Below are 15900 nucleotides of genomic sequence, written 5' to 3' on the forward strand. Positions count from 1 at the left end.
CTCTTCGCCAATTACTAAAATATACAGTAGCAAACGGTTAATCGATTTTGCAGTTACTGATAAAAAACCTGTGTTGGAATTGAAACTAATCGTAACGATAGAAAGGAGTGAGTTAATTATTCAATCTGTTTTCATCAAACAAAGCATCAGACGACAATCGACTGAATTAGGCTGCGAATACTGCACGGCGGAAAAGTGAATCCTTAACTGAACCAAAAAAAAAGGTTTCGTGGTTTTTGGTTCCTAGGAAAGAAATTTCAGGGATCTACGCGGCGAGAAAGGATCAGCTGGGATGGCACTGGATTTTGCAGCAACCTACAAAGTGCTGGTACTGGGTGATTCTAACGTCGGCAAGACGTGCATTGTTCATCGATACTGCGATGAACGATATTATGATACATACATCTCAACTATCGGTAAGTTGTCTAGAATTGTACATGTTGACTGACTTGTAGGTGGTTGATGCATAAGGAAAATTAGCTAGTAAATGAAAGTTTCCTGTAAGGCGCCAATCGTATAGGGATGCCTGCGGCTTGTGGCAAACAAAATGGGGGGGGGGTCCTTTGCCTTAAGCATAATAACGCTCCAGTAGCAGTAATTAATGCCCTGTGCAACTGATGCACATTATGCATTGCACATAATATATGCTATGAGTAATAAATAATTATGGTATTAATTATTTGTAACGTATTAAATGTGCATAACGTCCTCTTTTTAAGCAGTATGATTCAGGACGAGCTATGGAGGAAATCACTGATTTTTATATAGGGTTTCTTAATAATATCACGCGTTTCCAATCTATACCGGCATTGAGGGCAGGTGATAGTAGTTGAAATTATTGGTATGCTTCTTGTACCCGTTATTTAGGATTTTGTGTTTTAGTTTGTGTTAATATCATCGCCATTGGATTCGGAGCTTCATCGGATTGCTCAGATTGCCAGAAGATACAGTAAGGTTCTTTAGTTTGCAATGACACATGCAACAGTTCGAGTTTTAATGCACTCTTACTGCAGTTTTACGACCGCCAAGTTCGATTAGTATGAAACATTTATAAGTGCAGAATCAAACTGTTACCTACCAATTAAATATATGCAGGGTTCACCCCACATTTTACAATAGTTTTCAAGCACTTCAGCATATCAAGTTTCAGCAAACTTTAAACTCCGACTATGCTAACTTGCGGCGTAGCATTTTCAAGACTTCTTTTATGTTGGCACCTATAGCATCGTTCCCTGCTAGATGTTGTTAATTCGCACGATGATTCGGGACGATGCAAAAACCACTCAGACAGCCATTAGCATACCCATGCATTCGTTGTGCACTCATGATTTTATACACTTTTGATGCTTTAATTACAAATGTGTATTATAAGGTTTGGTTGGTGGAATTCGAGCGTGATATGCAATTCTACGGGTGCAGTGCACACATCGGGGACACAGGAAAAAGTTGTTGCATGATGCATGAAGGCGCAAAACGTCCTTTCAACATCGAATGTTTTTGTTTGCTATTGCAAATATCGGTACAACATTAACCGTTATGTGTGCGACAGGGTACCCGGGTACCTTTTCAGTTTTAAAATAGTTATAACTCATTCAATTTAAAACATACGTCATTGAAATTTTGCGACATCGTAAAACTCGTTGATCTTAAGTAATTGAGGTTTTTTTTGGTACATATCCATAAAGGGGTTTAGCAATGAGAGTCACTTGAATTTTTTTATTACGTAGGAGGGCGACAAGGGTACCCGGGTACCCATGATTTGCTATCTTCATAACTTTAGTTATGTTGAACCGATTTGGATGAAACCGGTGGCATTTGATTCATACATTTATCTAGTTTTGATTAGATAAAGCATTTGGCCATCAAATGACAAGTAGTTCCCGGTAATCGGTAATTCCGGAGCAACATCCGGTAAAACGTGGGAAGCCGCATGTTTTGAAAGAATATCAGCTTTCAGTAAACCTATTAGCTTTGAACTTGACACTGTGGACCCTTTTTTCATCTAATTATATAAATTGGTGACTTTTGATCGCATTGGCCACTCCAGAATTTGGTTCCTGTAGGGATACAGATGGCGAGTTGGGTGCCTAATCCAATATTAGAATTGGTTTAGCGGATCTTTTAGATGTTTTGAACTGAAATGGTCAGTTTAGTACTGATTGATAATTTCGGAACTGGTTCCAAATGTATAACGGATGGTTCTACGTTTTGAACGGTTTTGATAATGCTAAGCATTATCTTGAATCCTGCGGTATCATCTGTGACCCCGTAGAAACCATTTTCGAAATAACCAATCAAAACACATCGAAATGTAAAAAATATCATCTACCGAACTAATTCCAAGAACTTTGATACCCATATTGCTAAGTTTTACCTCCAATCCTGGACTGGCCACCCATGACCTCACAGGAACCTACTCCGGAATGGCCAACCTGATTCATCTCATTATATGAAATAGTACATTGTATGAATTTTTATAGTTTTTATATCCGCATGACTGATTTTCCTGCAATACAATCATTTCTCTTTCTCACAGCGGACACTCTGTCGGAATTCCGGATTTTCGGGCCCCGTATGTCTTTTAGTGGCCAAATGGCCAAATGATTCAAAACTAGATAAATAAACGAATCAAATGACACCTATTTCGTCGAAATCGGTTTAAAATTGTTGATGTTATAACAATATCAATTTTGGGTACCCGGGTACCCTTGTCGCCCTGCTAAAGGTGTTTTTTTTGTCGCACACATAACGGTTAAGCAGATTTAAAAATATTTATTTTAGTTTCAATCAAGAATGAATGTTTGTACTTTATTTTCACAAACTCACGCCTGCTGGAATAAAATTTACATTGAGACAAGGACCTAGTTAGTTATATGGTTTACAATTTCCATCCAAACGGAAATTTCGGCAACTTCATACTTCCAAACGTAGATTATTGGAAAAATGGACCATTTCCCTGTTCGCTATTGATGACAGGATGCAGCCGGGGGTGTTTCGGGAGTAAACATTTTAATCGATCGCTACATTACGTTACAAGCAAACGATACTGTACGGGTGAAACGAAAGAAGTAAGATAAATAAAAAATGACATGTCGTCTATACCTACTAGCTCTGGTGGCAGTAAAAATGCTCGTAAGAAGATAACATCGTAAAACAGCGATAGATTTTTACTGTGCTCTCTTTTGGTTAAAAGAAATTATTCTTTGTTCCGCTGCCCAACGTTACAGGAAGCTAGTGATGCTATTTTTATTTCAACTGTATAAGGTATTGAGTAGAGGTATTTGAAGATAGAAATGCGAATGTATTTTGGTACGGAAATATAAAGCGACATATGCTATTTATCGTTACATGAAATCGATAGTAAACGTCTATAGCCATTTTGAATCGCTAGAAACTAAAGAAAATGTTCATTAGGTAGCTATTTTTAAAACCTGAATTTTCTTTCAGTAATATATTAATGAGTTATCTTGCAAATGGATCAACTACCAAACCCAAACGACAATCAGCAATCAGTAGACATTTACATTTACATTTATTATTACAGTCAACTGATAAAGTATAATCCCAATAACAAATATCTATTTAAACATACATGAACTAACCTAGCACAAACATCTTTTAAAACAACGCTTATTGTTTTTACGAGACACATTAAAATCAAATACTTTATAGTAGCTATTAAAACCCGGAACATACTAAGCACTGGTTCGTGTAACCCATAGTTAGTCCAGGAATGTCGATTGACGAGAAAGGCGTGCAAACAAAGATTACGTCTTCTAGTGTTGGTATCTAGGCGGCTAAGCAATTCAGGATAATCGATATTTCCTTCAAGGAGATCGCCGAAGAAACACTCCTTAGGCAGATTGCGCCTTCCTTCCAGCGGTTCTAAATTAATCAGCTTGCAACGGCTTTCGTAACTCGGCAGGTTACGTGGGTCACGCCAGCGTAGGTGTCGCAGAGCAAACCTAATAAACCTAATAAACCTAATAAATGCTTCAATCCGATGAATTGCATTTTGGTAAAAAGGTGACCAAACAATGGCGGAGTATTCCTGCATAGGACGAACCAGAGAGCAATATAGAGATTTTAAGCAATATACATCCTTGTAGCTTTTCGCAAAGCGGAACAGAAATCCTAGTTGCGAGGAAGCCCTACGAAGTACAACGAAAGAAATGTGGTTCTTGAACGTTAGTTTCGAGTCAAGCAAGACTCCCAAGTCTTTAACAGTTGTTTCGCGTTTTAGGGCCGTCTCACGAAGGGCGTAATTATGCAGATACATGTTACGTTTGCGACCGAAGGAGATGACTGAGCACTTGGACACATTTAGTGACATCTTGTTAATTCGGCACCATTCGTCGAAGGTCTCCAAATCCTGGTGCAAGAGATGGACGTCATTAGGGCTTTTTACTGTACAGTACATTTTCAAATCGTCAGCATAAGATAATCTCGAACATTTGAGGATAATGTTCACGTCATTCATGTACAGCAGAAACAAGAACGGTCCCAAATGACTGCCTTGGGGAATGCCGGAAGTTGTCTCTGCAGATTCCTCGAATGCTTCTTTGGAGATTGTGTTCGTTCCTTTCTTCAAGGTGTGTCCGATCCACTTCCGTCTATCCATCGAATTTTCGATGCTATCGGCTCTTGATGCCGTCGACAATGGATTTGCGCGTTGGATATCCAGTTGTGAGGTCACCACCACGCTGAGATGCACTACGTTTCGCAGGCGTACAGCAATACGATTTAACGTTTGAGTTTGAGCGCCAAATGTTTCCTTCAAAGCCACGTAGCCTTCCTGATCCTATATTTGGCCATATTAGTCTTGATACCACCACCGGTCGTAGTCTGACTACCACATATTGAAAGGTTTGCATCTGATCATCCTGTTTTCTCGCTATTGTAAAGTTGGTGAGACTGTCAGAGTTCACTACAATAGACTTAGTTTTTTCTAATTCGACCGTGAGACCTGCTGCCTGGGAGCTCTCGCAGAGGTCATCTAACTTGCTTAGCGAGCAAGACAATGTCGTCGGCTAGTTCGAGGTCATTTAGTTGCTCCATCGTTAGAGAATTCCACAGTAATCTTCGATTTGGTCAACTGTCAATTGCTCCAACTAATATTTTATTCATAACAATGAAAAACAGAAGCGGTGATAAAATGCAGTTTTGTCTCACGCCAGCAGTAACCTCTATAGGGTCGGACAAGACGTCGTTCTGCAAAACCTTGCATGAGAACGCCTCGTAGTGAGCCTCGATGAGATGGATCAGCTTTTCTGGAACTTCTCTATGCCTAAACGCACGTCAGATGTTTTCGTGGTTGAGTCAGTCGCACTCCTTTTCGAAGTGTAAGCGTCGGTAGGCTCCGCGGTGAAGGTTTCATGGATTTATTTGATGTTTGATGTTTCAAAAAAGTAAGAAATGTTTGTTCTGGTTAATGTGAGCTCCCACAAGATATCCCACAGAAGAAGAAATAGGTCACGGATCCCACAATACCTGCCATTAGAGTCAGAAATCGAGCCATATACCCCAAGCACGCAGCCCATCACCCATCGAGTTTCCATCCGCTACCACCAGGGGAAAAACAAGCAGAAAGCTGGACAGCGCTCACAGATGGTCGTGGGCTGTAGGTGGCGAAAAAATGACGATCGGGGATTATTTATATACTGGAAGAGGGCAACGTCCTTTCGGCTGAGGGGAATAACCTGCAGGCATTAAAAAGGTATTGGCAAGATACAATATGCTCACTTGTGCATATTATCTTGGTCGAAATAGTCGACAATTAAACGTATAATACGTGAAAAAAGTGATACAGTTTAAATACCAAATGGTACACCTTTTCCCCTTACCCTTCTTAATTCGCTCTCAGTCAAGCTGCCCGTCGCCATATAAAAAAATCGGAATGTCCATGCTACAATTTACAGAACCCCTCTGTGTCATATTTAGAAACTTTCATCACCAGCGCCGGAGTTTTGACCAACGCTAAGCCGGCCACAATCTAGTTAGGTGGATCCTGGTTCTTGTAATGGAGGCCATTCTTCGAATCACTTGGCGGCAAGGGCCGCAGTGTAACGAAAGTTTATAGTGGTGGAAGCGGAAAGAGAGGAGAGGAACGGAGTGGCTAGTTGTCCGGTTTCTGGAGGAAAAAGGAAGATGTGCTGTGGAAACGGAACCCCGTCAACGTCAGGAAGATAGAAAGGTTATATAACCTATAAGAAAGTGGGAATAGTGAAGCCAGAAGCGGGTGTGAACGCTAAACAAAATTGTGAACCTTTGTAAACCAATCAGGAGTTTCCATTGACGATCCCCAGCCGGCACCAACTCGTATATCGATGTACGAACTATCGTAAATATCTCTTAACAAACTCGGATTCGTAAATAAAGCATAATAAAGCGCGCTCAAGTTTATATTCTATCGTTTATAATGCTAGTAACTGGCAAACATACGATATTCAGCACAAATTCGTATAGCTGCATGCAGCTGGTCGCGCTTAATCGGATCTTATCGTATTGAAATACCTATATAAGTGTATCGCTCAAAATTGTTCCTCAGTGCGTATATCGCCTCCAAAATGGTACGGATAAGCGGCTTTTGCGCGTCGAATACGGTTTTGTTGAATACATATCAGTATGTAACTCTTATTTGCAATTTAATTATACATATGAAAATGCTGACTGGGGACTGTGAGCATTTTGCTTTACCCGCGAAAACTAGGATAGGCAGGCCGACCCTGAGATATTGGTTCAGGGGGTCCATATCATGCTCGTGGCTGTAGTTAGCTGCAACTTACAGAAGTCAACGAACACCAGCGGAAGAGAGTCCTGGAATTCGTTGATCTGCTTCAATATAATGCGTTGCGATATGGTCTACACATGATCGGCCAGCACGGAATCCAACTTGCTGCTGCCGGAGAGTAATCTTTTCCTGGATCCGGTTGAGGATTACCTTACAGAGTACTTTGAGAGTATCGCACTCAGTTAGGTCTCCTTTTTTAGGGACTTTCACCAATATGCCCTAAATCTAGACCACCGGAAAAGTTGCGGTTTCCCATGTATTTCTGAAAAGCTGATGCATCATCTGGGCTGACAAAGATGGGTGAGCTTTGAGCATTTCGGCTGAAATATAGTCTATCCGTGGCGCTCTATTGGATTTCATACTTTTGATGGCTGTTTCAATTTTATGCAGCGGTGGCGCGTATGTAGGCGTCATACGCTGCTGGTTTTGTTGGTCCCTGATAATCGTACAGCAAACCAATATCACCATTGACGGCGGTGGTTTCCCCTAGTTCGGCTAGGGAGTTAGTCCAGGCTCTCTTGTTTCGCCTACAAGCTTGTTTAGGCGTTCTTGATGCCGGTCTATTGCTCTTCGACGGTTCCACCAACTGGCAACTCCTAGGCTCGGGATTCAAGTTGCTCGACAAACACCTTTTTCACTTCAGGACTCTCCAAACGGCGAACGTCGGCCACTCCCAAGTCATTTATCGATGTATCACGATCCAAACTGAGAATTTACGATCCAAATTGAGGATTGACGTTTACTCGGTAGTCATACTTATTATTTTGCACTTCGTCCCGTTTATTTCCATGTCATTTAAGACACACCAACTGGTTACGTTGTCAATATCTTGCGCAATCGATCAACGAGATGATGGTACGGCATATTTACAAGTCGTCGGCATACATGAGGTGGTAAGAGTTGAATCAGTTGTACAAATCGTTCTCGAATAGGATGAAAATTAAGGAGCCGAGATAACTACCTTGTGGCACACCGGATGGAGTTGAAAAACTACCTGACTCGACCGACAGCAGATCTCTCCGATACGAATGACAGCAAACACGAGATGAGCCAGTGAGGAACACCAAGCTTTTCAAACTTTTTAAATGTTAATTCGTGGGGTACTTTATCACAAAATTCATTTGAATGCTATCACTTGATCATATAGTAACAGTCAACATTTGATCATAAAATCATGTTTGAGAAATTATGCCAAATGGTCCCTTATGACTATGCCAAATGGCGTTATGTCAAATAGCATTATGCCAAATAAATTTAAGCCATAAAGACGGCCCCATACAAATACAATACCTACAGAAATTGTAATTCACTCAAGTCTCGTTTTACGTCCACTATTGGGGGAATATGTTATTACCGCTCAAACAAATCTTCACGGAAGTTTAAAACCAAATAGTTTCATGCACTAGCTCGAGTTTTTTTATGAATCACCTACTTATCCACACGCAATGAATTTTCTCACCCACATTGGATATTTCTTCGCTTGATCTATGTTTCCTCACGAATATGAAAATCTTTTTATATTTTTCCTTTTTCCAATAGGTATCGACTTCAAACAAAAACTCATAAACCTAGACGGCGTACCGATTAAGCTGCAAATCTGGGACACTGCCGGTCAGGAACGGTTTCGAACGTTGACCACTGCCTATTACCGTGGTGCCATGGGTATCCTGCTGATGTACGACGTCACAAGTCTAGAGTCGTTTAACAATTTATCCTACTGGCTACGGAACATTCAGGAGGTATGTACCCGTGTATGTCTGCGACTGTGCTGTGTAGTGTGCCTTCCACCCGCCCCAATGATTACTATTTCGCTTGGGTGGCAGTGGCAATTCAGTTTTCATGACTCAGGTGGCACGAGAAATGAGATTGTTGAAATTTTTATTTTATTTTTTTTTGCAGAACGCATCGCCAGACGTGGTTAAGGTACTGGCGGGCAACAAGTGCGAGTGCAATCCACCCCAGCGAGCGGTGGATAAAGAGCGGGGAGAGAAGGTAAAGTTGAGTTCGCACTTGTTTTTGCCGCTGGCTGTAATCAACGCGGTCGAAGTTGAACTGGGGGGTTTTCAAATGACTGAAGCCAAAACTGCTTTAATATCATGATGGTTGGAAAACCCGACCAGCCATGAATGAAGCACGAATTATATACCGTGAACGTACCATATTCTGCGCAGTTAAGACATTTGTATGATTCTTCCGCTATTCTAAGTATTCTAGATTTAAATTAACAACGTGGATGGCAGCAACGTGTAGTGTTACGGTCTATAATATCTGGCAAAAAATATGGGAATTATAAGTCGACCAACAATTGAGTATATTTTTCGTTTTGTAAACTTATCCACGGTGCCTAATTCTGCGCACTTTCTTGCCCATGTTCCTAATTCTACGCATGTTTGCTCCTCTGCGCACCCAAAAAGTGAAAATAAATACTACTGCCATGCTGTTTATGTCTTTATACGCTGAAAGCACACCAAAAAATCCGACATTAGCCATTACCATAATTAAATCCATGATCCGGCCTTCTTGTGCTGTCCGGGTGGCAAAGGAATATTGTTATCATTTTGATTGCTTCATTTTAAATATTTTATTCTCGATAACGTGAAGGGCGAATTGATTCGGGTTTTCTGCATACTGAACATTACACTTTAGACTAATACCAAAAATTGTGTTTTCATATAGAAACCACTGCCCCACTCTCTGACAGCCCCTTGAGGTTGGACATTAAAAAAATAGAAGATATGGTTTCATGAATTGGCGCTCGTGGGTTCGGACCCCGAGACACAGCACAGGATTTCAATCAATGGAAGTTAAAGATTCTACTTGAATTTTCAGGCCTCCATACCTCAGTCAATTGGGTGAGGTTGCGTATTATTTCGCGCTTTCTTCGTAGGATACATTACTGCGCAGAATTTGGAACATGAATAAAAAATCTGTGCCTAAATCTGCGCATTATTGCATCACATTTTTCTAAGGAAAGCAATGCATGCAATCACTCTTTTTGTCTAAAACATGACTAAAACTAATTATTCTTTCTAATTATGCTGGGTAATTTGATCATTGCAAAGAATTTCGATCATAAATTTGTTAATTTTCTAGCAGGACAATCTTAGCGTTGGTGCTAACGTCGATGTTTTCTGCCATATAAAATACTTTCAGTTTCACGTTAAATTATTTCGCTCTCAAATATTATGGCCCATTTGTGAATAATGGCGTAATATTCAACAGACATTTATAAAAATATAACGCAATGATCATAGTTATGCACAATGTTCAAAAATACTTATATAAAGAAAAATGCGCAGAATTAGGGGCGGTCACGGTGCATCATGTCATGTCAGTTCAGTCAAATTTTTTTAGTTTCATTTTATTTCATTTTATACGAATGTGTTTTATTTCATTTCATTTTAAATTAATTTTCTTTAATTCATTTTATGTAACTTAACTTCATATTTTTTTATTTAATTTAGTTTAATTTTGTTAATGTTTTATTTCTCAGTTGATCTATTTAGTACTTCTGTCTAATATTTGTATTGTATTATTTTATTTTCATTTCAGTTTACTTGTGTGAACGGTTTTTATTTTTTCTGTGTTTTTTGTAACTTATTTTAATCTTTTTTCATTTTTCTATTTACTAAACTAATTTCTAAACTAATTTTTGTTAATAACTTCTTTCAGATCGCCGAAAACTTCGATATGCCATTCTTCGAGGTATCTTGCAAGCAGAACATTAACATTGAGGAATCTTTTCTAACATTGGCCCGCAAAATCCGTGAACAGCGAGAACATCGAGTAAGCTTAACTTAATTAGATGTTTTTTTGTGTCAACAATTCTATTTTATTCTAGGGCGAAAATTTCGACGATGGCGATCGCCAGAAGGGTTTACAGGACATGATCAAAAATGGTCCCGGGTCGAACGGTCTTGGACCGTTCACGTTAGGAAGCGGTGGCGAGGGTGGTAGGTGTTCTTGCTAGAAAGCTGATGAATTAACAACAGTCACAGAGAGATCACCAAAAGTAAAAAGACTCAAGACTTAAAAAAAAACAAATATACTTATACTAAGTTTCTCTTCAAACAACGCAAAAACATTCGTGGCAGTGAATCAATACAATGGTGTTCTCTACATATTCGGTTCTACATATTATGTATGAATGTTTGCGACGAAGAGACAAAGGTTGCAGCTAGCGAGTGCACAAATTTACCGAAAAGAGTGGTATCTTTTATATGTAGTGTGAGGTAGAACAGACCGAAAGGAGAGCTATTATTAAAAGATACTCATATCATCATAAGTAGCAAAAATACCAATAGCGGAAGCGTAAGATTTTAATCATAATTAATGCAATTGATATCCATAATTTACATGCCATCAGAACTAACACGTTCAAGAATAATAAAAGTCAGTTTTTTATTTAGTTAATTGTATTTTAAAGCACAGTCAAGCATGTCATACGTAGTAGAAACAGCAAGTACAGGTTTTTATGATTTACTTTTAGTTTTACATACCCGAATCAAGTTCTTTGTAACTACATTAAACCTAGATGTTTACTACAAAACCAGTTATACTCGACCTAGCTTGAAGTTCTAACAGAAGAAATGTCCCGGAACACAAATGCAGACATTTTTACAGGTCTTTCAGCAACCATATTTGTTCGCTTGTTGGTTGCGCATTTTAAAGTAGTCGTGTTCGATAAAAGTTGTAGTAAAATAGGCATAGATTAAAAGCGAATATCGTTCCAATAATTAGTTTACTAATTTTTTCATCACAATATACCGTGCCTCTTTTTATATTAAAATATTTTTAGCTAACTTCAACGCAATGTGTGTAATAGAACAGTAACGTAGCACCAACGCTTTTGATGGTTGCCCGCTATATTTCAGTCATCATAAACTTTCATTAAGTTTGTTGTACTAACATCATTTATTTTGTTCATATTAGTACGTGTATTGTCAATGTGATGTTTATGAAGTATTTTGAGATAGACTTTCAATTTTTAAGACAACTCTGACCCTTAGATACAGGACTAGTTTACATCAATTACAAAATCGAAGCTAAAATGACTCAAATGAAAAAATATGATTAACATCATTGACGAAATGTAGGAACAATTCACGAAAAATTATATTAGTGAGTTGCTTGAATACTCAAAATAATGTACGGTAAAAATTAAAAAAAAAAGAAAACAATGCTAATTTCAAGGATCAGCTAGGATTAGACCATTTAAAGTAAAAATGAAACTTCAATTTGATTGACAGTTTCTTTCAGATACTTGGAAATAAAAATCATAGTGAAACACCGTCAGCGGTGTTAACTTATTTGACTTAAAAATGGATGTTTAATTTATTTCACTTATTTTTATTGTCAACTTTTTACTGACATTCACTGTCAATCCAAGAACGTCATAAAACATCAAAGACTTCAATGTATTCAACCAACGAGGAACCCGTATATGCAATGCATTGATCGCGAAATGTAGTATGAATTCGTACCTGCGTACCAGTGGAGAGAAAAAAAGAGGTTACTCTGCAGACTTGACAGCATGCATCGTTTGAAGTTTCGAGTGAAAGAACATAAACAAAATATAAGTGAGAAACTCCACTACCTTCCGAAGTTGTTACGAATGAGTTTTCCTCATACTATCAAGATCAACATAGCACAGCACTCAGCACTGTACAAAGATTTGACGTAGTCGAAGCCGGTTGGCTGGATGGCGATCATCTCCGATCATCATTCACTACGGCTGAGCCCGTCTCTTCTCATTCTCTCACTTTTCTTTGGCATTGACATTGCCGATGATCGTCAGCAACGATCGGTTCTTTAGTTGCTACCAGAAAATGAAACGTATAGGATCGGTTGAGCTACTTTCATTCCGAAGAAAGACCTGTTGAAAGTCATCGGAATTCAACTAAATTGAAGTTTATAAGTAAGTTGATCAAAACATCAGTAGAAGGATATAAATTGGAATAATAAACATTTTGTTTTGCGGCTGCAGACTTCCAATTCAGGTAAGTTTAAACAAAACTGAATGAAGCTAACGGTATTTTGAAGACGGTTTGTGAATTGCAATTATCTTTACCACTCGCTCGAAACGCCCAAGTTATAGGTATGTGGGTTTAAAAATAAAATGTGGCTTCATTCGATGGAATCTAATAAGTCCTAGATTGTGATGCATAATTTTGGAAGCTGATTATGTTCAATGATTGAAGATCATTCAAGACTGTGAATTCTAATACATTTCATCATATGCGACGCTGTGCTGACACAGTTTCGAATGAGACAAGTGAAAGTTGTGAACGCACGTATAAAGAAAATGGATCGCGATATGTGTGCATTGGATGGAAGTAATCCATAGTTTTGGATTGAAAAATAGTTTTGAAAACAGTGGTTATATTATTTATTTTAACCAATTGTCAAGTCATAAACGTTGACTGGTGGACTATTACTTAGTAGCTGATTTTCAAATACACAAACGAAAATTCAAAAAACACTTCATAAAGCCTTGAACTTAAGCGTCTTCAGAGATGACTTTAGTACTCACTTTAAAGGACAATTGCGTGGCTGGTATGTCGATATTACTGACTGCGACAGCTCACGTTTTAAACAGACGAATAATAATTAGTGCAAGATCATCTATGATTTCTATTGCATAGTCATTGCATTAAACAAAACAAGCAATAATTGGCATAAATTAGTGATTTAACGCAGAGCTACAGAATACTGCAAACTGACATCGCAGGACACAACGACATGTCAGTCATTTTAGTTATTTATTCAAACAGAATTGGGTTAGTGATGCATAATTGTTCTAAAATTTTTTAACAAAAAGCGAATTAATTGAATTATTTCTCTTGTGTACAATTCTTTCTGAAATATCGTCGAACTGAAGTAATTAAGAACAGACGTTTTCTATAGAGTAGGGCGGGGTATAAGTGCGATGTTTGAAGTTGTCATCAATTTTCGTGAGATATAAAGAAGGACAACAACATAATATATTTTATAGTGATGAAGAAACTCAATGTCTTTACATTCAACTATAAATCATCTGCGATAATAGCGTTTTGCAAAATAAATTCTTCTTTCTTCTGATCAAGTGCAGATTCGCACTTTTACCCCACCAGCGGGGCAAAAGTTCGAATACCGCGGGGCAAAAGTTCGAAGCTAGAATCCATGAAATTAGCCCAGCAGTAGCTAACAAAACCATATTATCTTCAATCTGCGTTATGTTTCGGTAAGGAATATTCTCAATTTGCACCTTTTTTATTTTGTGCTGGTGTATTGCAGCCTCCGTTAGATCGAAACTTTTCCAAACCTTTGTTTTTTGTTTCATCAGCGGAAACACATTGTTTTTCTTCGGCCAGCATCTGTAGTGCACACAGTTTTCTGCAGATCTTTCATTTCTAGTATTTGTAATATAGTGCCTAAAGCTGTATATAATTAGCTATACATTTTTGCCTCGTCCATGAATCGTACTTTTGCCCCGTCCGTGAATCGAACTTTTACCCCGCTAGGCGCTTGACGGGGTTAGATAAAATTACGGAAAAGCGAAATATATTTTGTAAATTATTTTCGCCGTATTTTCAAAACAGATATCTGAGTGATGTAAAACGCTGCTACAAATTTTCAACAAGTAATATCCTCCTGTTGATATCGTATTTGCCGTATAACGAAAAATTACATCAAAACCGCCCTAAAATAACATAACTCAGCAACTATGCTTCGTAAGCAACAAAAGTTTACGTTAGATTCAAGCTGTCAAAGTAGTCGCCCATCCATGCCAATGTAGAAAATTTACTCGAAATCTGCACCGACAAATCATTGAATCGCACTTTTACCCGCATCGCACTTTTACCCCTCCTTACTCTATATGATACCATGAATTCATGCAAAATTAGGCTATTGCGAATCATTTTCAAAGTTTTAGTCACCCCCCCCCTTGGAAATCGGCTTGAAAAATCGGGGGGCAAAAAAATAATTTGTAGGATATGAGTTAATTTTTTTATAAAATCAATTGTCTATGGGCTCTACAGCCTGAAAAACTCGAAAAATGAGCATACGAGTTGAGTTAACGCTTCTAGTTTCGCACGAAATAGAAATGGAAGTTCAAACAGTGAAATTTCCGAAACACGACCAAAAAAATTTTCTTTCGTTTTTGTCTTTTTGTTCGTAGATTTTTGCATGAAAAATAATAACGTATTTATTAAAAGCAAGAATAGGTTTGGTTTTCACGTTTAAACTTTAAGCAAAAATGCCTAAAATCCATTTTTTTGCTCGATTAAAAAATTCTCTTTGTTTTTTTTCGACCACCCCTAAATGGCCTTAATTAATTTTTATCATTTCAAAAATATTTTCATCCATGCCTAATTTAGTTAGCAATTCTTCTTAAAATATACTACTTGGGTTGTGTAATGTCTCTGCAATGATTTGCAAGATGTGAATTGATAGTCGAATGGGCAATTCAGTCGATTTTCGATATAGTTATTTTAATGTATAATATGCAGTCTGCTTTATACCGGTGGTTGGGAATTTTACAGTTCAATATCCGAGGCATGAATGAGCTAGACAAACTGCATTACATCAAAATATTATTTACAGTCTACCCTCCTAGACTAGGAGTCCTAGTATCGACGTTACTGTCATTGGTGAAACCTGGATAAAACAAGATAGAATCCCATGTTCTCAAATCGTTGTTTACCGAAGTATTTTCTCCTGAAGACCAGAAGCTCAAGGAACTGGATTAGCAGTCTGTATTAAAGAGCCGATTCCCTTTGAAACGGTATCAAATACCCATGATCAGGGTCTTGTAACATTCATGTACAGGAGTTTCACATACATGCGGCTTTCCGACCACCGTCTTTCAGTTGTTCTAGATTCTTAGAGAAAGCAGAGTCAGTTTTGTCGTTAGATATGCGCAATGATTTATAATCGTTGAAGATGCTTACATGCCGTTCAATCAACCCGATAATTGGAATGTGTAAGAATATACGAACCAAGTACGATGTTATAATTTTACTTTGACGAATTCATGCACGACTAGACCTAGTAGTGGAGATATTTTGGACCATGTCGTGTGTTCTCAGAGTTTGCCATCCACTGTAATGATAATACTATTGTTTGCA

At 38.2% G+C, this 15900-nt stretch overlaps 1 protein-coding gene across 1 annotated transcript; it reads left to right on the forward strand.

Annotated features, from left to right (window-relative positions):
• The first annotated feature begins 292 nt into the window (after positions 1 to 292).
• On the forward strand, positions 293 to 10760 carry LOC128736909 (ras-related protein Rab-8A). The gene is made up of 5 exons (XM_053831419.1): positions 293 to 416; positions 8330 to 8529; positions 8690 to 8782; positions 10463 to 10576; positions 10632 to 10760. The coding sequence occupies exons 1-5, from the start codon at positions 293 to 295 to the stop codon at positions 10758 to 10760; spliced, it is 660 nt and encodes a 219-aa protein (XP_053687394.1).
• The last annotated feature ends 5140 nt before the right edge of the window (positions 10761 to 15900 follow it).

Source organism: Sabethes cyaneus, chromosome 2 (genome assembly GCF_943734655.1).
Source record: "Sabethes cyaneus chromosome 2, idSabCyanKW18_F2, whole genome shotgun sequence".
Taxonomy (NCBI): Eukaryota; Metazoa; Arthropoda; class Insecta; order Diptera; family Culicidae; genus Sabethes; species Sabethes cyaneus.

Coding starts and splice junctions, on each gene's coding strand:
- LOC128736909 (XM_053831419.1), top strand. CDS start 293: ATGGCACTGGATTTTGCAGCAACCTACAAAGTGCTGGTACTGGGTGAT. Junction 417..8,329: donor TACATACATCTCAACTATCG/GTAAGTTGTCTA, acceptor TTTTTCCAATAG/GTATCGACTTCAAACAAAAA. Junction 8,783..10,462: donor ATAAAGAGCGGGGAGAGAAG/GTAAAGTTGAGT, acceptor AACTTCTTTCAG/ATCGCCGAAAACTTCGATAT.